General features: G+C 42.3%; 1 protein-coding gene across 8 annotated transcripts in view; it reads right to left on the minus strand.

Moving 5' to 3' along the window:
• CAST (calpastatin) overlaps nt 1-21,123 on the minus strand; it is a 51,871-nt gene extending 30,748 nt beyond the window's left edge. For 5 of the 8 annotated variants that reach the window (XM_033520442.1, XM_033520441.1, XM_015615129.3 and 2 more), the window contains exons 1-3: nt 20,761-21,123; nt 15,803-15,868; nt 8,401-8,472 (exon numbers count right to left, since the gene is read on the minus strand). In XM_033520442.1, coding sequence (XP_033376333.1) covers nt 8,401-8,472; nt 15,803-15,868; nt 20,761-21,108 — 486 coding nt within the window. In that variant the 5' untranslated portion in view covers nt 21,109-21,123. Of the gene's footprint in view, nt 1-2,409; nt 2,692-8,400; nt 8,473-15,802; nt 15,869-20,566; nt 20,652-20,760 lie in introns of those variants that run through there. The other 3 variants (XM_015615130.3, XM_015615131.3, XM_015615133.3) reach the window with 3 other exon arrangements.
• Nucleotides 21,124-26,402: the final 5,279 nt, after the last annotated feature.

The following is a 26,402-nucleotide window of genomic DNA, read 5'->3' on the forward strand; positions in this document are numbered from 1 at the left end:
CTCTCCTGTTTTTGTGGGCAGCTCAAAAACCCTCTTTTCAGTTTTGCCTCATGTGAGCCATTCAGCTGCAACTTCTCCAGCTTTTTTTTTCAAACACAAGAACATTCCACAGTTATCTGCGGCAGCAAACTGCAGGCTGACAAACAAACACCAGGAAAACAGGAGATTAGGTGCCAGCCACATGCCGTGCTGCGCTGCTGAGCTCAGCTAGGATTTGTGTCACTTGCCCTGCAGTGTCACACAACACTCTGCAGAGCTGGGATGCAAAGGGGAATTACAAACAGAACCACGGAGTCACAAACAGAAACAGTGCTTTCTAAAGGAGGGTTGAAAAAGACACTGAAGTTACATAAAACACAACTTCATCTTGAGGCTAAAGGTCTCTGAGGTTATGAACTCGATTACTTCTACTGAAACAATCAAGCCAGGCAATACCCAATGTGAGAGCAGCACTCACAACAGGAAATTTGTTTTTCACTCCCAGAATGCAGAGAAAATGGAAAGAAAAATTTATTCAAGAATAGCTGTTAGGGCTGACACACACATGGCTACCAAGACGAACGGAGAACACAGGATAATAAACAAAAGTCACTGAGTCAAGGAATCTTAATAGAACTTGGCTGTTACAATATCATCTAAGGGCAACACTGCATAAACAGGGGTGGTGGCAGTGTGTCGTTGGGTTTTGTTCTTCAATCATTTTAGAAAATTTCAACATTGTTTTATTATTCCCACTTAAAAAGAGGCAGAATTTGGGGGAACTTCTTGATTCAGCATTGCCTTCAACTCAAAATCACTTCAGAAGGGCCTTCAGCATGCTCTGGAGGAATAACTACATTATGGTTCAGTTAAAAAATATGGAATCTCCAATTTGGTGAGGTTTTATCCTGCCTCACAGCAGTCTTTCCTCCTGGGGATCAAAAATGTTAGTTTTCAAGTTGGTTCCAGCACTTGTGCTGAGCATGGCATAAAGGCAGGCACTTGACTTCTTCCGTAAAACCAGCATGGTTTCTGAGTCCTAAGGAGCTCCCAAAGGGTGCTGACACCCTCCCTGTCACCCTGCCAGGTTCTCTCTTCGGCAGAAGAGACTCTGGAGAAAGCCCCAAGGTGCTAAAGGAGCACAAGCATCCTCCTTTCAGGGAAACAAAGTGTAGAAATGGTGACAGTGGAGAGGCTGGAGACCAAGTCAGTAAAAAAAAAAACAGTTCCTTTGCTTTCTGGAGACAGAGGTTTCTTCTCTACCCCCACTCCCACTCCTCCAAGAGCCACTAGGGCAGCATAGCCTTGCCCAGAATTCATACTGGGAGTGCCTCCCTAATGTGAAAAGCTCTGCAACCAGAGCCATGAGGAAAAACTGGTCATGGAGCTCATTTCTGCAGCTCCAAGATCAGAAACAGAATTTTCTGCAAGCTCTAAATACCCTATGTATCTAACCACTCAAACGAAACCAAAAAAACCCAAAACCTAAAAAGAAACAAATCCCCACACCAAGCATAACAAATGTCAGTCTAAAAAAGACAGTGTCTAATGTAGAAGAATATATTATAACTTGTTTTATATAAATCTAAAAAAATACAACATTGAGGAAAGTACTTACCAAAAAAAAAATAAAAATATATATAAATCAAGAACTCAGCAGAGGTGTCTGCAATGTTTAAAAATTCTGGGCCATTTCATGCACTACCTTAACTTTCTCCAAAGGAGAGATAATATTACCAACAATAATTAAACAGTAGCATAACTTAAGCAATGCCTACCTACCTAATTTTCACTACTGCAGAAACAATGCAACTTATTGAAAAGTATTATTTTTTTCCAGATAATATATTTTTAAGTGCAGTAAACTATTGATACCTGAGCACAGTTCAACCAAGAAGTTGCTCTTGCAGATCACCACACCCTGACCATGCAATACAGGCAGACAGGCTCTGCATTAGTGTACCAAAAAAAAATCACACAGGTCTTGGAAGCCAGAACAGCGTGGGCTGTGAGCAAGGAAAAAACACCAACCCCGCCCCAAAACAAAAATATAAATACAGAGCAGCTTAGACACCACTTTTAAAGCTTGCTTTTCCTTCTCCCTCTCTTCTCCAAACTGCTGTGTCACATGGTGTCTGAAAAGGCCGTTTCCAGTATATTAAAATAAATCCAAAAGCTTATTAACTACACACTGCTTTGGAATGCCTCAAGCCTGTTGAGAGGGGAGCCATGCCAGAAAGCCCCGGAGCTGGCAGCTTGTGTTATCGCAGCCCACGAAACTCCCAGAAGAGGGAGAGAACGGCGAGAAAACAAAACAAAACCGAATCAAAAAAATACCAACAAAAAAATAAATAAAAGGAACTACAACATGAACAGCAAGAGGCCTCACGCAGGGGCAGCAGGAAAGCCAAGCAGGAACAGCTAACTCACTTGGTGGACGTGTGGCTCCTGTCTCCTGCAGCTGGGACACGGCTGGGACACAGCTGCTCCTGGCCCTGGAGCTGTGACTTCCGGGAGCTGCTGGCCAAGCCAAGCCCTTGTCAAGCAGGAGTGCTGAGCCACACAGTCCCCACCCAGCAGCACGGGGAGGGCACCAGAACAGCAGGTTTGGGCTCCCACACTGAGCCACTGTAATAAATGGAATGGATTCGTGATAACTGAATTGTAACTATTCGGAAAGTTATTGTTAGAAGCCATCAAGGGAATTGGTGTTACAAGGCAGATGTATCCCTTTACAGCTGTTACGTGTAAAAATTAAGATAGAGGATGTAGTTTGGAGAGAAGTGATGTCCCAAGACAAAATCGACCTTGAGATGGACGAAGTTTGAACGCCTGTAGGCATAAGGCCTGAAAATTATGAAATGTAAGATTAATTAGTGTAACACAATGCTTTTTTACATAACACAACACTTAGTACACACTCACAATCTGTGAGGTTATCCAGAGGACAATGAGGATGATGTAAGCCTTCGTCAGAAGACCACCAAAAGAAGACTGAAGATCCCCTAGCAACAAGTGAGGCATGCACCGTGAAGAAAAGTGACATAAAGTCAGAAAAACCAGAAATAGGAGGAAACTTACAGGAAATACTAATGAATATGTATAAGCATTCAGTATATAAGTTTAGTTTGAATTGTTTTGTTTTGTACTTGAGGTGGGGTGAGAAGCCCTCCCCATACCCTCGTCGGTTTTGCTTATGCTTTAATCACACTTAATTACTGGCAAATTACATATAAAAATGGTATTTTTTTTTATTAAATTGTATTATTTTACTAAATTGTATTATTTTATACCAAATTACTATACAATTTACTCAATTGTATTCATTTTTAATTAAACTTCTGTTAACTCAAGGGACCCAGTTGTCTAAATTCCAACTTCATTTTTAACAGCCACAGTGAGCAAAACCCCTCCTGCTCCTTCTGGGGTCACTTCAGGAGCTGGCCAGACCAGGGTGCCCCAAGCAGGGACAGGTGTCACTGACAGCCAGGCAGCAAAAGCAAGGGGTGAAGCTAAATTCAGCCTCCAAAAAGCAATACTTGCCTTCCACCTTTTGCTTTCTCAGCAGTGGTGCCGAGGGAAGGAACCTGCTCACTTCCCCTCAGCAGAGTAATAACCCTATTACAAGTTTACAGTCTCTAAATTTGGACTGATTACCGAGACTCCCTCAGCACATGGATGTTACTAATTGAAAGTAATTGAGGTGGTTTAGGCCACTTAAGGCCTAGACTTGACTGACTAGGGCCATTTTTAAGCACAACAAATCCAAATAATCTGTATTAGTTTTGAAATTAACAGGCGCTTCTTGAAATACCAATAGTGAGCTGCTCTTGAATTTCTTTTTGTCATATAATCAAATTGTTAATACCTACAGTGGTATGGGAGAGTTGGGTTTTTGTTTTTTTTTTTTTTTTAGAAAAAAGACCCTGGTGCCACTAACAAAATCTTCAGCCACTTTTTCATAATAGTCTCTGTATTGTCCTTTATCTTGAGCAAATAATAAGAAATAAGCCAGCTGAGGAAGGGAATTAGAAAGGGATAAACATTTGCAGACTGATGAAGAAAACATCGCATTTCTGAGTGAAGTACAGAATTTTTTTTTGTGGAAGGATTGTGCTATTTTGGCTACTGCACAGCTCTACAGGTTGTAAATCCTGTATCTTTACTAAGACAGCTCTTCCACGCACTAGGCACCTTCTGTACTCCCACAGCTTCCAATTTTTAATATTTAGGTCTATTTTTAGCATGCCTCTGACACCAAGAAAGCCAGCACTGTTCCCCACAAAGCCACAGCCTTCCTGATTTTCACATGCTGCCAACAGCTCTGAGGACAACTTCCAGGAAAAGCCCCATGATTTGCCCTAATCCTGCTGCAGAACACCAAAAAATTGCCAATCTGTGTCATGACACACACACACCTACCCCAGAGAGAACATGGAAAAGAAGTCCTCAGGTAACCTGAACTGTTATTTTTCAGAATAATCTCAAATTTTAGAGATAGCCTTTCCAACCTTCACAATATGACTGGGAACGTAAGAATAAATTTATGGATTTCTGTGAACATTCCTAAACAATCCTGTGACTTCAGATGCCTTCTACTCAAAAATTCTTTCCTTCACAGGAAAGGTGAAGGTGCCTCTGCAAAGCTCACAAAATAAAAATTTGGTTACAGTTTACAAGGCGTGTTGCAGAAAAAAAACCATTGACAGTAGGTGCCACTACTAGGATGATAAACTAGATAAACTTGCCTGCTGCAAAAATAGCAGGGATTTCACTCAAAGGTTCTTATCAACTGCTGATCTTTTTCCTTGTTTTCTTGTTAGTTGCATGAGAAAGCAGAGAGAATTCTGCTTTAAAACAGTGTTAATTTGGGTGTCAGCTTAAATAAACCTTAAATTTCTTAAATGATAAAGGTCAAGAAGTTTCCTCTCAAAATCAGAAATAAAAATAATTCTGACTGCATTTCCACCACTGTTGTTGAGCTCTCCCAGCACTGCTTCAATAGTCCATGAAAGTAATACTGATAAACATTCTCACTTCTCTAAACCATAGCAGCCAGCCAGAAAAAGAAAATAATTACTTATTAGGAGCAATGCAAAAAATCTGCCACTAATTTGCTGCTATAAAAAGCAGCAAAACTTCATCTGTTATCAACAGAAATGCCATATAAGAACACAAAGATCCAGAAAAGGTGGCTGGATCCAGCTGCGTTCAAGTATTAGTGCCTTCTATAAATAGAAATGATTGAACACTAAGGTGGAAATTGGCTTTCTTGATGGCTGTGGAACTGGCAAAATAGTCATTAAAGGCTGTAGAAGGAAACACAGCAGCACTGGCAGGAAATCTTCTGCAGAGGAAGGAGGTTAGCTCGGTTTTTCCTCCCCACTGCTGCCTGCTAATCCTGGCAGCCATGACCTGGTTTGTGCACCTTGGCAGTCAGTGTGTATGTGGAAGAGGCTGCTCTTAGGCAACCCAGTAAACATTCCTGATGATGACAGCCTTACCTGAACCTCCCTTTTCACTCCAGTTACCTGGCAAGCCAGGTGCTCACTGAAAACCTCCCTGGTACAAACCAACAGTCGAACCGTACTCACTCCCCCATCAAAGAGGAAAGAAAGGCTTGTCACAGAAACAAAGGAGCCAGAACACCTGCTTCTCTAAGCCTCTCTAAATTATTCATTTTAGATTTGAGTCACACAAGAACTGGGCACATCCAGGTTGCCCACCGAGCCTCCTGAGTGCTCCTAGTGCGGAGGAGGAGGCAAGAGAGGCTGCACTTCCTGCGTTTAGGCTGCCAATTAACACCCCTGTAACAACACACAGAGCAGAGGGGTGAGTAAATACTGGCTGCAATTCCAGGAACTCAAGAGTGACACAACAGAGAGCAGAAGTAAAATGAAGGCACAGAGAACTGCATTTCTCAGGGACAGTGCAACAAAAACAAAGCCAGCTGAGCGCTCTCCCTTGGACAATCAGACTGCCCACACACTCAACACAATGACAATCCTTCACCACACACAAGCTCCTGCATCTGAAAGCCAGAAACCCCAGAAGAAACAAGCCATCAGTTATTATTACTTACTAGCTGAAGGAGAAATTACTCAGGCCTGACGTGGAGGAAACAAACCCCCTTTTGGCTCTTTAGTTTAAATAATTTCACTATAAGGCAGGAATAGGTTCAAGAAGTAAGAAGTTTGAGCTGGAGCAACTTAACTATCCCACCTCCTTTGCCTCTGGTAAGGACTGAGAAATTTATCTAGGATAAGTGATGACAACAAAGTACTACTGACCAACAGAACTATTAAAGCTACATCAGGGGGAAATAGATAATAGAAGAAACAGTAGTCCTAAACTGTCCAAAAACTGGTGGAGTATTTCTGATTGCCCTGAAAGATTTGATCTGATTTTGCAGGAAAACAGAAAGGGCTGTCCTGCCTTTTCAAGAAATACCTACCTTCCTGCAAAATTCCTGTTTTTTAAAAAAAAAAGAAACTGCAAAATATTTATTTTCAATATATATTTTTAGAGACAAAAGTAAAATCAGTAAAGAAAACAGCCAGACAAATGGCTTTAAAAAAGGGCATCTGTGGCAGAAACTACAATAAATCTCTGAGATTTCCTCTATTTTAAATAATACTAGAGGATCACAGGAGATTGTTGAGAGTAAAAGTTACAATTAACAGAAGATTAAGCCTAAGTGAAAAAAGGTGGAAATCAGTGGGAACTTAAAAGGCGGAACTGAAATCAGCTATTGCTAAAAGTCAGTATTAGATAGTATGAGATGAGTATTTTCGTGGTACACAATCTTTACCAGAAAGTACATTGGAATGTCACAGAAACTGGAGAAACACCAAGTACTGATAAAATACACAACCTAAGCTGCTGTAACCTAATATGCAGCAATTCCTGGCAACTCCATTGCATTACTTTCATGGCACTATCTTCCAGTTCTTAGGCGTAATAGAACATATGAATTATACCTTCCACACTTAAAAGTTCTTCGTACTTATCACAGAAAGAACATATACTGAAAAAAAAAAATACTCAGAGATGTGTTAGCCAGCAAATTAGATGTCAGCATCTCTGGGACTATGAAGCTGGGGACATTCAGGCTGACTAGGAGAAAACCTTGTCAAAGTGCAAGGAATAGAGAGAAAAAAACAATATTAAAAAATGCTGGGCTATCTTTAGTGATAGACAGAAACACTGAAATAAAGGGACAACAGGATTTTTATCTTTGCCTCCTCCCTCACTGAGGAAAACTAAATCACTTAGGAAGCATGAAGATACCTTTAGGTGTATTATTTTACAGAAGCACTGATTAAGAAAATAAAAAATGCCATTCAAAAGCAGAAACACTTCCTGCTGTTAGGATCCTCCAAACAATAGGCTCTCTGCAGATATGGAACACCGTGGTGGATGTGTGGACCCCTCTCAGTGTGATTTAGGGGCAGCCAGCCCTACACCTTGGGTGTGAACTGAGGAGCTGGAAAGCCCCTGGCTCACACATAGGAGTGAAACTGGGCTGAGAAATATGTCAAAAGGTGCTTCTGAAACCCAGAATTTCAAGGTAACTAAAGTACAGAACACGGTACCAGAACTAAACAAAGACACTGATATTGTCTCCACAGCTGACCAGCAGCCAGCTGCCTCCCTCTTGAATACTGCCATCAAAATAGGCCCAACCTGAGTTCTCTCAGAACTCCAGCTGGAGTTAAACTTTACTGACAAACTTCACTAAATTCCATCAAAAATGTGTATTTACCTCAGTAAAACATACTGCTGGTTCTCTTTTAAGTGATCTGCATTTTACTCACTCGTGACAATTATGCACCTAACAATGGTTACCAGGTGCAGTATCTGCAAGAGTATTTTCTACACCCTCTTTCAATACCCTGCAAGACCTGAGCACTATGTTTTCCCTCAGAGAATATCATCTGCACTCCTTTGTAACTCAGATTTAAAATGCTTCTTGAATGATAAGCTGAACTGCTCTGGGGGCAATGAAGGCAAAGACAAGCTGCCAGCTCTTCAAACTCACAGAGTTCCACCAACTAAAAAGAAACAAAAAAATGCAAACACCTCAGGGTGAAAAAAGAAACACAGCCCCACAATAATCAGATTAAGGTGCCAACTGACATCAACAGGGCCAGGATCCTTTAAAATAACTGGGAGACTAACAAAGAACATGAGAAAAGGGAGAATGTTACCATTTATTTCCTCACAGTGTCAACACTGGCATTCTGCAGACTTGTGCTCCCTTTTCATATCAACAGTTAAAACTTCTAGCAAGTCAGGAAGAGCACCCTTGTGGTGCTGAATGTTGGCAAACAAATCCTTTTCTATCCCAGTGCAGGGGATGCAGTCACACCACATCCTCCTCACTTGTCTAAAAAGATAATTTCCTTAAGTACACATTACCTTAGCAGAAGCAGCTGCTCCACTTGTCTCTCTTTTGGGTGGCTGGCTGACATTAGCACTTGCTTGTTTCTTCTAGAAAATAAAAAGACATAATAAAGGTCAAAAATGTTGATGAAGGAAAAGAAAAGCCAAGTAAAACTGTAAACAAACAAACAACAAAAAAACCCTGAACCAAAAGTATTAAAAAAAGAAAAAAACACACTTGAAAATGTTCCCTAGAACATCTTTGCAAGGCGAGTCATCAAAAAAATGAATTCTTCTACATAAGTTTAATTCACACAGGCACACCTCAGAGCCCAGAAATGTGCACACCCAGAACAGTCTTAGTTCTCCTGCAGCGTTTTATGGACAATACATAAATCTGTGCTATTTCCTGTGGCACAGCAACTCTACTTTAAGCTAACAGTTAAAGCAACAGTATCTATATAAAAAGTGTCATGAAAACAAGGGGGGCAAGCCATTGTTTAGACAGAATGTGAATGACTACCCAGAAGTCATCCTCCGGCAGGGAAGTAAAGATACAAAGTTAAGGGTGAAAGTATGTTTTTTCTAAGAAGCACAAGATTCACCATGCAATTAAAAAATTTCAACAGCTCTCCACCAGCAGGACAGGCTGCAGAAGGACCAGAGTAAACCAGCAAACTCAGAAGTGTTCAATGGATGGGACACCAGATTTCTAACACTCTGGGAGATCCAGAGACCTCTGCCATTCATGTAATTCCACCTCCTCTTTCTGATTTAGTCTGAAAACCTGGATATCAGCTAGAGCAAAGATGGACATTCAGCAGTCACCTCCAGAGATGGAGCAGTGGGCAGATTTAACACAACCAAAATATGCCCCAAATCTTACATCAAGGATCACACTGGAACCAGTGACATCCCAGTAAGATTCTACAGGATGCTGCAAAACCCAAGGCTATCACTGCCTATTAAAAGGATGTGTTCCAGCCCAGGACCTTCCTGTGCAGTGACTGAAGCCTAGTGCTGCTGCCCATTACAGACCTGCCCAGAACCTGGGCTCTCTGCCCAGGCTGCAGGATGTGGTTAAAGGGAAAAGCAGAATCAAAGCCCAGAGACACCCCAAACACACCCCAGAGACACACAGGACCCTCATCACAGCCCCCCTCCCTCATGTGTTGTGAAGAGGGCCCACAGTGGGCTGGGGGTCAGACTAAGGAGTTGACAGAAAGAAGAAGCCAGCAAGATTCCTGTGTGTCCATGAGAAGAGGAAGAAAATAAGAGTAGAAGAAAACAAAGAACATATGTGCTGCACAAGACATCATGGAAAACCAGGATTTATCTGTATTTTGGATTTCTGGGGATGCTTTCTCAAAACAGTGCTTCTAGCAATGGACTTGAGGAGTGGTGTGATGATGGCCAATGGGATGGGGTGCACAGTGGGGTCAGAAGGGTATAAAAATGATATGTATGAGCACAATAAAAGAGCTTCGATGAAGTTTCTTCAGGTTCTGCTTTATGTTGCATCTGCTCCAACAGCAACAACGTGTCAGTCAGGTTCATCTCCGTATTTTCTCCTCTGACCACACATTCCTAAGGGAGCAGAAAATCTTCCACATGCTCTTCAACTCTTGTAACAATGAACATTTTTAACTCCCCTAGGAAGGAAGCAGTGCTCCAGCTGAGGTGGTAATGATCCTGGAGGCAGGTGATGGAGGTATGACGCACTTTCAATTTTGTAGAGACAGTACTGAGATGCAGAACACTTGCTTTCAGTGCACTGAAGACTCTGTAATAAGCATTACCCACAAATCCTTCAGCTTTTAATTAAGTTGTCCAAGAAGCTCAAAATCTGAAGTGCTAGCCCTCCCTTTTCAAAGAGAAAAAATATAAAAGTCACCATAAAAGAATCACAACAAAAAAAAGACGAAAACTCTGAAGAGAAGTCAGAATTGTGGGCACACCTTCAGCACCACAGATCTTGACTGCCACCTCATGTTCAGCCTCTGGCTCAGGGTTTATGGTGGTCAGGATTTACCTTTGGTACCAAAGACTATGTCTAACAGAACTGTGATGCTCTGAAAATATCACAGAATTCCACAAATCCATGAAGTTCTTTTAGAGAAGGGAGTCTTTATGATACCTGCCAATATACTCAAAAATTTGAGGCACAAGGGTAGCTTTCCCCACCCCCAACAAGTCTGAGCCACAAAAAACAAACAACCCAAACCAAACCAAAATAACAATTAAAAATTAACAAAAAACAAAACACAAGAAAAACAAACAAAAAAACCCACCGCACAATCCCCCCCAAAAAAAACCCAAAAAGAACCCCCAAAATCAAAAAATGCAAACAAAAAACCAGACAAAAACCAAAAACAAAAAATCCCACCTCCCAACCCCACTCCAAAAAACAACAAAAACAACCAAAGAAAATGCCCCCTCCAGAAACAGAACCAGCTAACAGAGGGAAATAAATCCCTGTTCAGAGTGTGAACTTATGTTAATCAACTAAACAGAACAAAGAAAAAATTGCTAATGCCAATATTTGCTTGGTGGTAGGCCAAACAGCAATAAAAGATAAAGACAGAGAGAGAAGAAAAATTAACAAATAAGTTCTCCTCTGGAAGAGAGAAAGACTACCCAGAGATAATCCATGTGGAAGTTTAAGCCACCATATCAAATGAGTGTTACTTAATGAATACTGACCACAGCACACAGAGTCATACATATTTCAGTTCCCAGAGTCATCTTTCAACAGCACCTTCCTTGGCATCTAGGTATCCCTTAATGTGTTTGTAAAAGCAGAAGGACTGGCCACATCATTCAATTATGTTTATCCTTCTTTCACCCTTATTAAAATAAGGATGTTAGGGTGTTTCCCAAGATGTTGCCTTCGTGCAAACCAGCTCAGATTTATCGACAGATACATCAGAGCTATTCTCATCTTCTCCCTCTCCAAGAACTGGAAGAGTATTTTTCTTCTGTGACAATCTCAGACACAAACAACTGAAGAACTACCTTGCAGCTGTGCTCATACCTTGCTTTCTAACCTGATATTAACAGAGACAATGAATTATCAAAGCACAGCTTCTTTATGAAATGATTTAAAAGAATTATGGCCCTGTAAGGAATTGTGTGTGAAGGAATAAAAGCTGTGGCACACAGGTACTAATAATCTCCTCTTCATTATTAGCAGTGGCTTCAAAACGACAGAGCAGTATTTCAGAGTGGAATATTAATTCTGCAGGTTTAATAAAGGGGAGATGAAATATACATTCTTTTGATAAATGGATTTTGCAAAGGAAGAACATGTGTTAAGACTGTTATCCAGAAACGTGGACAATGTTCATTTTGGACTACAACATTCAAGTGTTCATTGTAAGAGTGCAGTGAGAATGCTCATGGTACACTTGTCTTAAGGGGAAAAAAAACACAAGAGGCAAGTATGTGCAATCTCTGCTCTGCAAATGCTTTTGACAACCATCTGCAGCATTTCAGCCTCCCCCTATCAATCTTTCATTCAAGAACAGCTCAAGCAGCAATCACCCTAGATTCCTTCTGAAGGCAGAGACTTACATTGCAACAGCTCCCAGTGAGTACCAGAATTTAACTGAAATAATGTTATTTTTCAACTACCTTTGGCATTTTAGTCAAAATAAGCACCAAAACAGAAAAGGGAGACAGATAAAGAAGCTGCTGCTGTGCTTCTCAGAACCCTCACACTCCTCCATTGAAGATGGATTAAGGCCACAATCCCCTCTGCCACTGCCAAGGTGCTCTGAGGCACAAGGGAGAAAGAACAAACAGTGCAGATATAAATTAATAACTTGGTAGCAAAGTAAAAAGAAACCTCAGAAACGCTGCATGTAAAAAACTACCCATGCACTTCCACAACTCAGACCAGGAGTGGACACCCCAACAAAATTGTTAACAGTCATAATGCCTTTATTCAGCCTTACTGCTTTTTCTGGAATCTCAAGTGGCAAGCCTCAGGATGAAAAAGTATCACAGACCCACAGATTTCAGGGCAAAGAATCAATTCTAAAAGGGTAGAGATACTTTAGAACAAATCATCACTGTCATGTCATCCTTCCAAAGAATATAATTCTTCCAAAAAATATATAAATTCTTCCAAAGAATATATTTCCTGATAAGTAAAGTACAATGAGCTGAGCAAGCAGCACAAGTTCTGCCTACAGTCCTATAGAAAACAACTCAAAATGTTAGAGAGGGTCCTGTTTTCCACACCTTATCTGGTGAAATACGGCCTCACTCCTAGCTGTGGTTTCCAATTCCTAGAATATATGACTCTGTCTTCCTTTTTAATATCATGTTTTCACATCCGGACAGCAGCCACGCACAGGCTGGGCTTTTATACAGATACAGAATCTCTCCTTGGTACTTCCCTCTGAGACAGTAACAAGAGAACACAACACGTCTTTCTCCATATTATTAACATGGATTGACTCAGAGCAGAGGGATTTCAGACCACAGCCCCACACAATGTGAGCACTTGTTCAGTGTTATTCTTATGAATTTCATGTGATTATGTAGCAGAACACACTGTGCTCCAAGGGCAGCCCTCTGACAGGCAGCACTGACTGGACATCACATGCAAGATTAGGATAGCAGGACCATGCACCTCACCCCAGAGCAAGACCTGCCTTCCTGAGTTTGGATAAGCTTCACTTTTGTCATTCCCCTGTCTTTAGCAGTGGTCAGCAGCAGACAGGAAAGAAAACAAAATCAATTATGTAAAAACAGTTCAGATCCATGCTGATGTTTCTTCTAAATACTCTTCCAGATTCAATTTGTGGGCCAGGGATTTCTTAAGTTCAGTATATTTTATAAACCATCCTGGGTTTTTCTTCAGTGATTTTATGCCATCTACCCTTGTAAGCATTTATACTTTATATTTATACTTCATCCAAGAGCTTCTAGAGCATTAGTGTCCCAATGGCCTCAAAAGTGGAAGTGATCTGAAACTGGTGGAAAGGCACACACACACACACGTAAGCTGAAGACAACATCCAGATGGGGATAAAATAAAACCACACCAGCTGCCCCTCACATGTTGACAAGTTGCTAAAAGGCTTGGAATACCAGGAAACAAGGGGAACAAAGGAAAAGAGCTATTTCATGTGCTTTGCAATGGCACGCTGCAAACATGTTGGCTCAGGTCCATGATCTCAGATCACAGTGAGAGAACAGAGGGGCAGAAATGGGAAACCTGTGGCACACCACTCACTTTTACTGGGTGGCAGCTGCATCCTAGCTGCAACAACATGCCACAGCTTCACATGCACAAGCAACCAGCAATTCCAACAACCCCCATTTTGATAACACCCCACCATACACCTACAAGGAATGAAAACATTTCAGTAAAGCTGATCAAGATTTTCAGGGTCTTCTCCCTAGAAGGTGAACTCAATAAGTATGAGGTTCTAACAACAAAGACATCAAGATTTAAGATAGATCCCTGTGACTTGAGACTTTGTCCTGGAGCAGTCCCCAATACAACACACACACTTTTTTAGACATCTACACTCATGAAAAACTGCCTTTATTTTGTTTTTCAATTAGATATTTTAACACATCTGGAAATTCCAGCATATCTTTTGCCTGTTTCTACAAGGCTCCATGCACAGACACACACTCAGCTGCTCATCACTGGGCTGACACACTGTGCCAAACTCAACCCAAAGCTGTGCAAGCAGATCCCCCATCCAATCCAGACTTACAGCTTGAGCTGCACTGCTGAAATGATGCAAACAAGCATGAGAGTGTCCTTCCTTGGCTAGCATCTTGAGGCAATGAAGGGATGGAGATCAGTCTTTGCAAGGACAACACGACCCTGTCCACCATGGCATCACAGCTTCATCCCTTCTGTGCACGTCCACCTCTTACCAAACAGGTTTCTATCTACAGTAAACCTGCTGTGTTTTCTTCAGTTTACTTTTCAGTCTCCAAGAAGAAAGGGCTAAGAAGCCTGCTCTACACCCTAACAGTATTCATGGGAATTCCATTTGATGCTGTGGCTAATTGGCATCTCCTACTCAAAACAGTGTAAGGCCCTTCCTAAGTTTGCTTTTCAAAGCTCTACCCTCCTTCTCTCATTCCTTCAGGACTATACACCCAAAGAATATGAGACACAAGAGTTGTTTGTTGTTATTTTTGGTTAAACAACAATCATACTGATTTTACTGTTTTCCTTTCAGTATGGATATAAACTCTTCAAAGACCTTCATATTTTCTTGTCATTTTTCTAATGCCAAACCTTTTTTAGTAGGCCAGTGAACAAACTCAATATTCTAGACAATGTTGCACAAAGCTCTCTACAAATATATTACTAATTTCTGCTTAAAATTGAAGAATTATCTCTGACTTTCAAAAAAAAATGTAACATTGCAGACTCTTCCAAAAGTTGCTGAAAGATTTTGAGTTGCTTCCTCAACTGCTTAACAAATCGAAGTGTTTTGGAAGTAGGAATGAGTCACACTGGAGTTAATGCCCCTCAGTCGGTCTGTGGAAGAGGTTTTTGATCTATTTCCACTTTTAAGCACTGCATAGTGGATGGAACAAAGAAAAAATTATGAAGAAATTCACAAGAGGAAACATACATTCAGTATTCTAAGGACTCAAAAAGCAGAAGTATCTGGACAATAAATTTTAGTAAGAGCTTTTTTTTTCTGGAAACAGATTTTCTCAATGAGAGGTCAGAAACATTAGCCCCAGAACTGCAAACTACAAGCCTTGACTTCCATCCTTCCCCCAAAAAATGTCAGCACTTCTCTATTGAGAAGAACAATGTGCAGTCAAAGAACATGGCATTAAACCAAGAATGTATAAATGCACAATGGTATTTATGAAAAAAACAAGCTGACTGAAGAGGAAAGGAGGAACATGTTCTCAGGCTAGGGAAGCCTTCCTTGCTTTCTGAACAGGAAAGAAAAGCAATTGCTTGAATCATCTACTTCAGAGGACTGTAACAAAAGCATTCACTGACCCTGATTTACAGTGCAGTCAAACAGGATTGGGCAAAGTTATTTCCCACACAGCTTCTGCTGTGGGTGAACCATCAGGTGGAAAGCATCACAGTGCACTCCCTTCACCTGTACTTCTGGGAAACTGAAAAACCAGGGCCATAAGATGTGTCTCACATTGTACCAGCACTGCACAGCAGACACTCCACTGAACTAACTTCCACAGATACCAATGTGAAATATTAGGGAAAATCTGAACAGAGAAAAAAACCCAAACATTTCTAGTAGGCTGCTCAGCAGCACAAGACAAAACTAAACATTCCTGGGATGACTAATGACTGTCTGGAGTGAGTGAATTGTCCAAAAACTACCACTTTGCTATCAAAAGTCAAACATCAGTCTGTGAGGAAATTCATTGCCAACTTTTCTTTTTAATATGTTCAGACACTTGAATTTACCTCTTCCACTTCTGCTTTTTTCTCTCCTGCCTTGGAAGAAGCTTCACTTGCCTTCTTGTCACCATGCTGTGAACAGAGAAAATAGATGTGTAGTTACTTAGATCTTAAGTCATATCTTCCACACAAAGAAATTCTCATACATCAGAGTGCAAGGATGATTCTTTTCAGCTACCACAGTATGACAGCAGGGAACATTTAAAGTTTTTCTTCTCACTAATGGACAGGATTTCTAAATGGCCTGCTGCATAACTTCAAGAAAAACTGAAGGTCATGACTCTTAGGGCAGCCACATGACTGTTCTCATGAAAAGGTCTGGAAGATATTCAGCTTATCACTCATCCCTCACTCTCCAGTGCTTGTTTTGGAAATGTCAGAACCACAGGCTTCAGCAGCTACTGAACAGCTCTCAGAGACACCAACATGATGTGTGCAACCCACTCCAACATCTGAACTCCCCTCAGATACACTGAAATGCTTGACAGCACCTCCTCACCTGACAGAAAGTTACCATGTTACCATGACTGCTGTAATTCTGGTGCTGGCAGAAAAAAATAAATGTTCCAACAGTTCAGGCACAGATGCACACTGGGAAACACAGTTCTTCCAGGATCCCTGAACCTCCTGCACCTTTTATCTCCTCCTCTTCCTTTCACTTAACCTGATACACAATCCCAGTAGCTTCCCATGTGCAGCAATGTAAAGAAAGACACAATTTTCCCAGAACACACACTGGTATCCTGGTATCCAGCATCTTGTAACTGTGTGTGTCCCTGAAAAGTGGTGGTTCCTCAAGAACTTTCCAAAATCTCTTTTCAAAAATAATAAAAACAAAAAGCAAGAAGTTAATATAAAAGGCAACATAATATAGCTACTCTCTACTATCTCAGCTAGTGTAACTTCCCACAGCAACTGAGACATCTGGGAGGGAGGATTCACGTCTGGTTTGTCTTGTTAAGTAAAGACAGGAGATGATTCAAGACCCATTTATTCCCTTCTGTTTTCAGGACTGAGCAGCAGGAGGTAGAGCCTGCTAATCCACTAAGTAATGAGTTCCTGCAGATTTTTCTTCACATGGCTATAGGGAGAAAGTAATGATCCATGTATCACTGCACTATCTTCAACAGAAATCAGTTCCAGCACATCAGCAGGAGAAAAGGCAGGCTGAAAAAAAGTATTATAGCAACAAAAATTTCAGTAATTGTTTTGGACAACCTCTAACAATTCAAGTTTTTAAAATGAGTTTGGTTATGACTAAGACACTTGATGAGTTTTGAAATTGGAAATGCTATACTCATATTCCATTTGTGCCTCTTTAGAGGAAAAACAAGGTTGTCTATTCAGGTAAGAGATTAATTGATTCACTGCTCCATAATAGCACTTCCAGTAGAGACACAATTTACCCAGCTATCTGTGCTTTTCACAGCTACAATAAAAGCACATTGCACACACATCAGTTAAGAGCAATGCCAGTGAGTGTCCTGTTGCTGACAGAACGGGAATTTCAGAGCCAGCACTGCCAAGAGGCTCAGGAGCTAAAGGAGAACACTCTTGATGAGGCTATCTTCTTGCATGGATACCCTTAGCATTAAAATGCTCCAAAAATCAAGTATTATCCTGAATCCAGCTATTAAAGTCTTCTATTACTTTCATTTGCTTTCTTCTTCAAATTCAGACACAGCTTTAAAAGCAGCAACACCAAAAGAAGTGCAGGGTCTCTAGTTGTTGCCTTTTTTTTTTATTATTATTTTTTTTTCTTTCATTAAATAAAGCCAGGGAATGTAAGAACTAAATACTTGCCTCCTACTGAGTATGTCAGGCCTTCATCGGGGCTGAGTCTGGTGCTACCCTTCCTCCCTAAGTCCACCTCCTCATCTTCATACCAAAGAAACCCACAGCAGACAGGACCATGGCACCAAAAGGGCACCCAGACCCAGGAATAGGAAAAGAGAGTTGTGGAAGGGGACTGGCAGGATTCCCTCAACCACCCCTCAGGCAGAACAACGCCCTGAAGGACCCCAGGGCAGCTTTAATGTGCAGAGAGGATGCAGAACGAACCAGGACAAGGACCACAACTTTTCTACCCCCAAATTAAAGACACAGAGACATTAAAAGCATGACATCTCCTTCCAGAAGGTTATGTCAAACAGCATCTATAATAAAGACACTTTGACTCAGAGCCTAAATATGTTTATTCCAACTCAGGGCACAAAGCACATATGGTCAGACTGAAGCTGTTTTGTTTTGAGTAAGTTGAGTAATGCACTGTGTACACACAGAGCCCTGATACTCACTCCCTGGCCTCAGATAGTAAAACAGCCCGTGAAAGTACTGCCTTGCAGGAAAGTCTGCTGTCCTGAAGAGGTAACCTTGGGAAGCAGAGCTTCACAGTACACCTGAGGAAACCATGCTGGCTCCCTGAACACTTAATGCATAAAGTATGATGAAGGATCCTGTTTCAATAGCGGCCTTCAACAGCTCTTTTCTCACCTGGATTTCCAAGCTTTGAACCCTCCACTAAAAAAATTAAATACAGTAAGAAAACAAAACAACAAAAAAAAAACTCCAAAGAAACAAAAAAAAAAAACAAAACAAAAACCAAAAACCAGGCAGTAAATCAATCTGTTTAGTCAGAAGCCTAAGCTCAGGTTTTTTGGGACAGTGTACATTCACCGCTCAGTCATATTCACAACTCGTGATGACAAGCCGACTTTTTCTTTGGGCACTCTTTCCATTTCTGCTCATTTTCCTTTACAGTGCCAAAGATACAGATTCCTAACCAAGGCAGTGGATCAGAGCAGCTCCAGCCTTGTCACATCAACAGTGGGCGTACAGCTGAAATGACAATTTTAGTTTAACTCATGAGCTAACAATTCCTCGTAGCTTTTAAGCTGGCTCAAAATATTTTCCAACCTTACTAACTAAGAAAAAACCCACACAATCCTACCCATAATCACATGTTCACGAAAATACATAAGTGTCATGAGCAAGAAAGTTTATCCTGAGATCTTCATCCTGTTCTAAAGTGCACAAAAATGTCACCACAGTATTAAGACATACCTTTAAACTTCTGACTCAAATAGTGCTCATAAACTAGAAAGCAACTGGTGAAAAAGCAGAGAAAATTACTAACAAATGAACAGACACCTATGTGCACAAAAATCCAACCCTCACTAAAGGCTTTCCAAGAAATTCCTTCAAAATCTCAGGAGATTTAGAAGGCATTAACAAGCCTTTGGTTTAAGGCCTCTGCACAGCATCTCAGTGGATGTGCAGTAACTGGGTGAGAAGTGAAGTCTTGCAAGATTCTCAGCTGAAGGCAATCGACTCAGCATTACCACTGTTTAAGGAGATGGGAAGCTGACCTTCGCTCTCAGCTGGAACTGGGAGGAAGACAGAGTTCTTTGACACTGCTTGGAAAACTGTCAGATACAAAAGAGTTGTTGGGGAGTTACAATCAAGCTAGGTAAGGAATCAAAAGGTGAAACCCACATTCTTATTACATCCAACCCCAGCTTTAAATACACCAGCCAGAAAAAACATCCATCTCCTTTGTGTCTGTTCCTCTCACCCACGTTTCCTGCCTCTCCTACCTCCCCAGTGTGAATCACATGCACGAGAGAGGACTCCAGTCCCACGTGGAGGCCCACAAGTGCCAACAACCACAAACAGGGGCTTCCAAAGGAGCAGCTGTGGGAACAGACTTCTTACCTCAACACACACAGCCAAATCTTAGTATCTTTTCTTCCCCTGGATGCAATGACACAGCTTAGTGCAGTTAATTCTCAAACTTTCCCCTCTGATTTTGTGTCACCTCCACCACACTGATTCGACTCACAATGGCTGATACCCGAAAACACTGCTAAAACAGTGATCAAGCTAAAGCAGTGATCACTGCTAAATCAGCGCTAAAACTGATCCAAGCTACACAGAGCAACTTAAAAGTACAGTTCTAACACCAAGAGATTTAACCTGACCGATCATATACATAGGAAATACATAAAAGTGATATTTTCCCTCAAACCAACATTTCACAACATATGCTTTCTGTAAAGCTTTAACAGAATGCAAACTTTTTCTCGCCACTCCATACTGAAAGAATACAGAGACCAACCCCTTCCTCCCATGCACAACAAACTGTAAAGGTTTCTTAAAAGCTTTTTAAAGCCTTTTTAAAGCAGTCGAGGGTTCGTCACAGTAACGAGCAGCGACCCAAGTCTGTCCAAGCCATAGGGAGCCGTGGTTTGCTCAGGGAGGGTCTGGCAAGCGATGGCTCTTCCCGGCAGCACCTGCAGAGGAGAGCGCGCTCCTGGGAAAAGGCGCAGCGCCGTTTTCTTCCGAAACAGCAACACTCCCACAAAAAATCCCGTCTTACGCTTTCTGGTGCGCTTTCGTCACCCCGCGAGCCCGAGTTACTCGGGGAACTACGAGGAAAACTGCTAACAGCACCAGAACCCTCAGTTTCCTGCGTCGCTTTTCTGACAGTGGATGGGATGCGGAGGGACAGCGGGAGGACCGCTTCCACCTGGCCCGAGCCACTGAGGCTTTTTTTTCTTTAAAAAAGCGCTGTGTCACCTCCAGCCGCACCAGTACCCCTCTTTCCTTACCCCCTTCTCTGTCCCCAACGCCGGGGAATGGCGGGAGCATCCGGCCCGGCCCACCCCGTGCTCCCGGCTCCCCACAGGGGAGCTCCCGGCTCCCCACAGCGGTGCTCCCTCTCCCCACCGCCGTGCTCCCGGCTCTGCCGGCGCTTTCCTCCGCACTCACCATGGCGTACCACCAGCGGGCGAAAGCCATGGCGCTGCGGCTGCTCCTCCTGCCCGTCCTGCCCGGCAGTGCCCGGCCCGGGACGCGCCCAGGGCGGCGCCCGGCGCGGAGCCGCTCCCCCGCCGGGGCCGCGGGGCACCAGGGGCATCGCCGCCCTCCTCACAGCCCTCCCCGCGTCCCCGAGCCCGCCTTACCGCCGCGGGCAGCGGCTGCCTGCCCGTCCCGGGCGCCGACATGCCGATGGCGGGGAAGAGGAGCTCCACGGGCGGCTGGAATGGCCCTCGGTCCCTCCCCTTCCTGCCGGGGCCCAGCCGGGACGGGGGAACCAGGGGGGCCGCGGGTCCGGGGTAAGGAGGCGGGGAGGGGACGGGGAGCCTGTGGTAGGAGGGTGCCCAGCTGGAGCGAGAGTGGCTTTTCTTTAAAATAGCGCTGTTTGGGGGGTGGGGGGAAGAGGTGCAGACTTTCTCCTCCTCAATAAAGTCATTCCCGTTGTGAGAGCATTTGGGTGTCGACAGCCGACCCTCGGCGGCTCCAGGCTCCATGGCAGCCCACAGCGAGGATTTTGCCCTTTCCCCGGGATGGAGCCGGGCGGAGGATGCTTGGAGCTGCTCCAACACGCGGCTCCTCTGCCAGCTTCACTCCAAATTGGGCACCCTGTTCCTATGACAGCCTCCTTCCCCAACCTTTGCATCCAGGCTCCTCCACCAGCCTCTGGCTCCTCTAGAGCTGTGCCAGCCCAGCTTCCCGGCTGGCTCCAGCCTTGGCCATCACCTTGGCGTGAGCTCGTTCCCACCACACAAACACACTTGTTTCGGAAGTTGGCCACGCATCCCGTAGGTTGGTGCGGTGTTAAACCCCACATCCAGGGGGTTTGTTGCAGGCCAGGTTATAAAATGGAAAACACAGGTGTTGCGTGCAGGAATGGGCACAGTTTGACAAGTTTGTCTTGCCAGGTTGTGTGCAGTAAAAGAAGTCGGTGTTTGGGGCTGGATGGGTGGAACAGCTGTTTGGATGAGTTGCACTGCTCTGAAGGGGGAACAGAAGCAGTTCTGAACACGTTCTTGGATCAGGAGGCCCTGTCTATTAGCAGGAGAAAGGAAAAGTGTCCCTGTCTTTAGGGAATGCTCATCACCTGCTTCTTGGGGAAGAAGCAGTAGGACTAATCCGCGTTCTAAGCGGTAAGAAGCCTGTAAACCAAATTAGTGCCTCCACCCTCGACTCTCAGGTGAGGTCTCCCCTGGAGGTCTTGGGAAATGGCTTTTTTTTCTGCAGACAGAGAGGCAATGTTCAGATTGTGGAAAACGAGGTTCACATTCATAAAAAAATAAATTTTATTTTTTTATAGAATTTAAAGGTTTAATAGAAAGACGATTAGGAGATAAAAATAAAGTATACAGATACGGCCAGGTGTCTCTGCATTCAGCCAAGAGAGCACACCTTACTAACAAAGGATTATGCCTTAAAAACAGAATCCTAGTACATATTCATAAATTCACATACATGATTCAAACACTCTCCTTAAGTTCTGGATGTTTCTTTGTTTAGTTTTTGACTCTCCCCCTTCTCAATAAATCAATCTTCTTGGCACCACCGAGCTTCACATTACCTGATAACAGAAATGCAATAAATTCCTCCCACAGAGCTCTGGTTACTGCTGTCCTCATCTGGACAAGATAATCTAAGAATGGGGGGGCTCTCCAACCATCTCCTCTAGTCCCTGGGTTATACTACTAAAAGTAGTCCCCGCTCCAATACCATGCCATAGCTCAACACATATGTATATTATACTACCATTTCTAAGCTTCATCAACAACAGAAATAGAAGGAACCACACTAATACAACAAAGGTTTCTAACATTATACATGTAACATTCATTCCAGTATTTGCGAAAAGCCAACAATATAATATGTATCTATAACAGGATGGATCTGCCTAAGGCCACCCCTGCTTTTCCTTTCTGATTAGATCCGTGCAGGTTTTTGGCTGACTCTGAAGTGTTTCAGCCTGTGACACTCGGGCAAGGTGCTCCAGAGGAGGTGGAGGTGAGGGCCGTGTTTAAAATGCATGGCTTCTAGACGGGGCTGCTGTGTGCAGGTTTACCTGGGGTCACTCCGGCAGCTCCAGCAGGTTGTGCCGCAGGCAGCAGACCCTCCCTGCTGGCAGAGGGCTCCAGGGAACCCTCAGGAAGCCTCACCCATCTCACTGCGACGTGCCTGATGACAAGCAGCTGGAGCTGATGGTAATTGGAGTGGTGGAGCAGGGCAGTAACACATGAAAGCCTTGGTGATGTCAGCCTGCATCACGCTGGGCATTCAGGGTTCTGCTGACCCAGGAGCACATCACCCATTCCAGCTCTGCCAGTAGGTTCAGTTTATAAATGAGGTTTGAATGCTGCTGTGGGAAGGAGGGGAGCTGTTCAGACATTTACCCCAGTTCCTGCAGTTGTTGCAGTGCTATGTAAGCTGACTGGGCTCCATCCAGCCTTGCATGGAAATCTTGCTTTAGGGCCAAGGGCTTGTTGAATCTACTAGATTGCTCCTCTAACTTGCCACTGCTTCAAGAAACCATCATTTATTGGCAATTTCTTCCTAAGTTTATTTTTAACTAGTTGAGAGTACTTTTATATGTAAAGGATGTAGACAGCACATATTTACCTGGGGATGGAAAAGCAGGTTCTTGTTTTTCTGACAGAAGGAGAGTCAGCTGATGAGTGCCTGAGTCAGCTTTTTAAATACTGCAGGCCTAAACACCACTCCAACAGTTTACTCATTTGGGTAAAGATTTGGGTATTTGAGTGGAGCAGTCACTAGTAATTATCCAAGTCAGTCTGACGCTTATTATCTTTAATTATGGCAAAATAAGTTTTCCTTGCAGCTTGCAACAGTGTACAAGTGTGTGGTATCAAAATCACACTGTGTTTTCTGTCACAGTTTCTACTTATTCCTTCAGAATGTCTGCAAGTGAACAAATCCACTGAGCCTTGCTGAGATTTTACCTGATATTAGCCATGGAGTTCTTCACTTCAGAAACAGATGCAAGAAGTGATGGATGGCACAAAAAAATCAGTTTTTTCAATGTTTATTGGCTGGAAAAAGAGCAGGTGACCACATCAGGAACACACAGGTTGTTTTTTACAACAGTGATGTGAACAAGTATTCAAAAAGAGTTTGTGTGCTTTTAATAGTCATGGATGCATTTCCATGTAATTCAAGGTATTAGGATTCTAAAATTGGAATGGAGAATCACAGACTCATTTTCCCCATCATGCTTCATCTCCAAAAGGCACCAGTTGACGTCAAATGCTTCCCAATAAAAAGGTGCTCAAAATTCTGGCAGGATGGGATGAAATTTTTGCCAAGCATACATATTTTATTAATATAACTTGCATAATGGTATGACTGCAAGCTTATGAGTCATTCTCAAAATCTACAAAATAAAGTACAAAATCTCTTGTGTAACTGGATTTTTTTTATCTAGGGTAGTTTAAAAGAAGTCTTAGTATAAAAACTAGTTAAACAAATAGTTTTTAAACATTTCTTTGTTCCTCTTCCTGTGGTTTACAAAGAAGCTCGTTGCATTTGTTCCCTTGTCTTCCTTTGAAACCCAAAATGATCAGGATTTACTTTTTTTTTTGTCTTTTTAATTTGATGCGTTCAGTCTCACCCTGTTTTATCACACCACAATAACAAAGACAGACAAGTATATTTCATTTCTTCTTCTACTGTTTGTGTTCACAGCATGTTCAGTAAATGGAAATTGGAATTTTAAGTCTTGGAAGTTTTGTTTGTTGATAAGCCTAGTTTGATGACATTCTTGCTCTAGAAAGCAATAATGCCAATCCTTACTATTGAAAAGAAAGGTTTCTTTCTTTATCTATGGATACATATATTTTTGCACGTTATGAACATCTTTTATCATATAATTTTTTTGTCCTCTGCTAGTTTAGTGCAGTCTGAAGATTTCATGCTGGACTCCGTCCCACTGCTGAGTGGAGATTTCTTCTCCTCACACAGAAGACATAAATTTGACACCAACCAAGAGAAAATTAGAGTCTCCCTTGAGGTTTGATATTTTTTGATTCCCTAAATACTGAGATGAACTTTAATTAAAAACCAAAATAATTTCTAAACTAATCTTGAATAATTCCTGGAGATGTATTTGGGTGATATGTATGAAAAATTTTATCTATCCAAATTTTCTCCTTTGTTACACTGAAATGCAGCAAATCCCAAAGTTTAGTACAATGTATCACATACAACTAGGAGGGGGAAAAAAATTAAAATTGTACCCTTCACCATTCAGGATTGTGTTCCACCCACGTGTGTTTGGTCCTGTGTCCCCCCCCCAGTTTCTGCTGGGGAAGCTGAAGGATGCTGTCATTCTGGGAGTCAGAAGTTCAAGGTAATTGACTTGAAAACCTCACTATAAATTAAGCTTTTAGCAAACCACAGGCATTTTTCTGTGCTAGATCCAGATCCAGATGAGGTTGTAACCCCAAAGTGAGTCCAAAATGAAGAGCAGCAGAATGAGTGAGGCGTTGCCCCAGTGAATGTCAAACATTGCAGCTATGTAGGAGTGGCCAGCCTGCAGCTCGCATCTGCTGGTTTTATCTGCAGAGAACTTTCCCAAGATGAGGTACGTTCTCCCCAGTGTAAACTGAGTTATGAGAATACACGAAAATATATGAACTAGGCCTCACTGATTTTTATTAGTCTGAGTTGTAAAGATTTACACATATGAAAATGACAATACCATTCATCTTGGATGCTTAAACTGCAGGGTTGGAATAGTCTGTAGGTAGAAATTGCAGATTGGTGAGTTCTGTGATAGGTAAGACAAAAAAGCCTTGTGTATTTAGAAATATACTTTAAACTCTTTATACACTAGGGTTTCAAAATCAGTAGAAATCCATGCTAACAAAATAAAACACATTGCTTTTAAGTACAGCTTACACTGTCAATATGCAGATTTTTGGAAAATGCTTTGAACTGTGCCATAAAATCCATGCAAGAGATTAAAAATTCCGTGTACTCCTTGGACATTTTCTCACGTAGTCTCCATTTGCTACAGAAAAAGTGATTCGCTTGAGACTGATAGGATTCCCTCCAGTGCCACAGTGCACTTATCCTTAATGATCAAGGTGAACAATGCTTCCCTCAGGGCACTACCCTTCTTCAGGTGAAATTAATCCTGAGATTCTTGGTATTAAGAGGCTCCCCAGAGGAAGGGTTGTGAAAAAAAGTTGTGGTTTTCTGAAATGCATCTGGTAAAAGAAGTTCAAATTTGTCTGCTTTGGTTTGCAAAGATGCAGTGTGTGACTTTTGATACCAGAGTGATGAAGGTAATGTCCTCACATCCCTGCTTATATTTTGGTTTGTCTTTTCTTTTTCTCACTGTCTAACCCATGCACAGATACACATGCAATCAAGGTTGAAAAAGTTTATAACTAATCCAAAAGCAAATTAAAGCTAATTCTCAACTACTTTAGAAATAGTGTGCATATATATTTGTACATCCATAAATATCTTGCAACTGTTTTGTACAAGATGTAATGCACTTTACCACTAGGCAATGTTACCATGATTCACAGGTAGAAAAAAAGACTAATGATTAAACACTGAAGAAGAATAACTCAAAACAGCACTGATAGGTATAATAACTCTGCAGTGAAGTCACACACCAAAAATGTTAGCGTAAGGCAGAATTTTGACAGAAACCTTGGAGATCATCTAGGACTAGGAATGGGAGGAAAAAACTCTTCCACCTGCCTCCACTCAGCTTTTGCAAGGGTTATCCAGAGCAGCACCCTGTAGCTAGGTATCATCTGTAGCTGTC

The sequence above is a fragment of the Parus major genome, chromosome Z, assembly GCF_001522545.3.
Source record: "Parus major isolate Abel chromosome Z, Parus_major1.1, whole genome shotgun sequence".
In the NCBI taxonomy this organism is placed as follows: Eukaryota; Metazoa; Chordata; class Aves; order Passeriformes; family Paridae; genus Parus; species Parus major.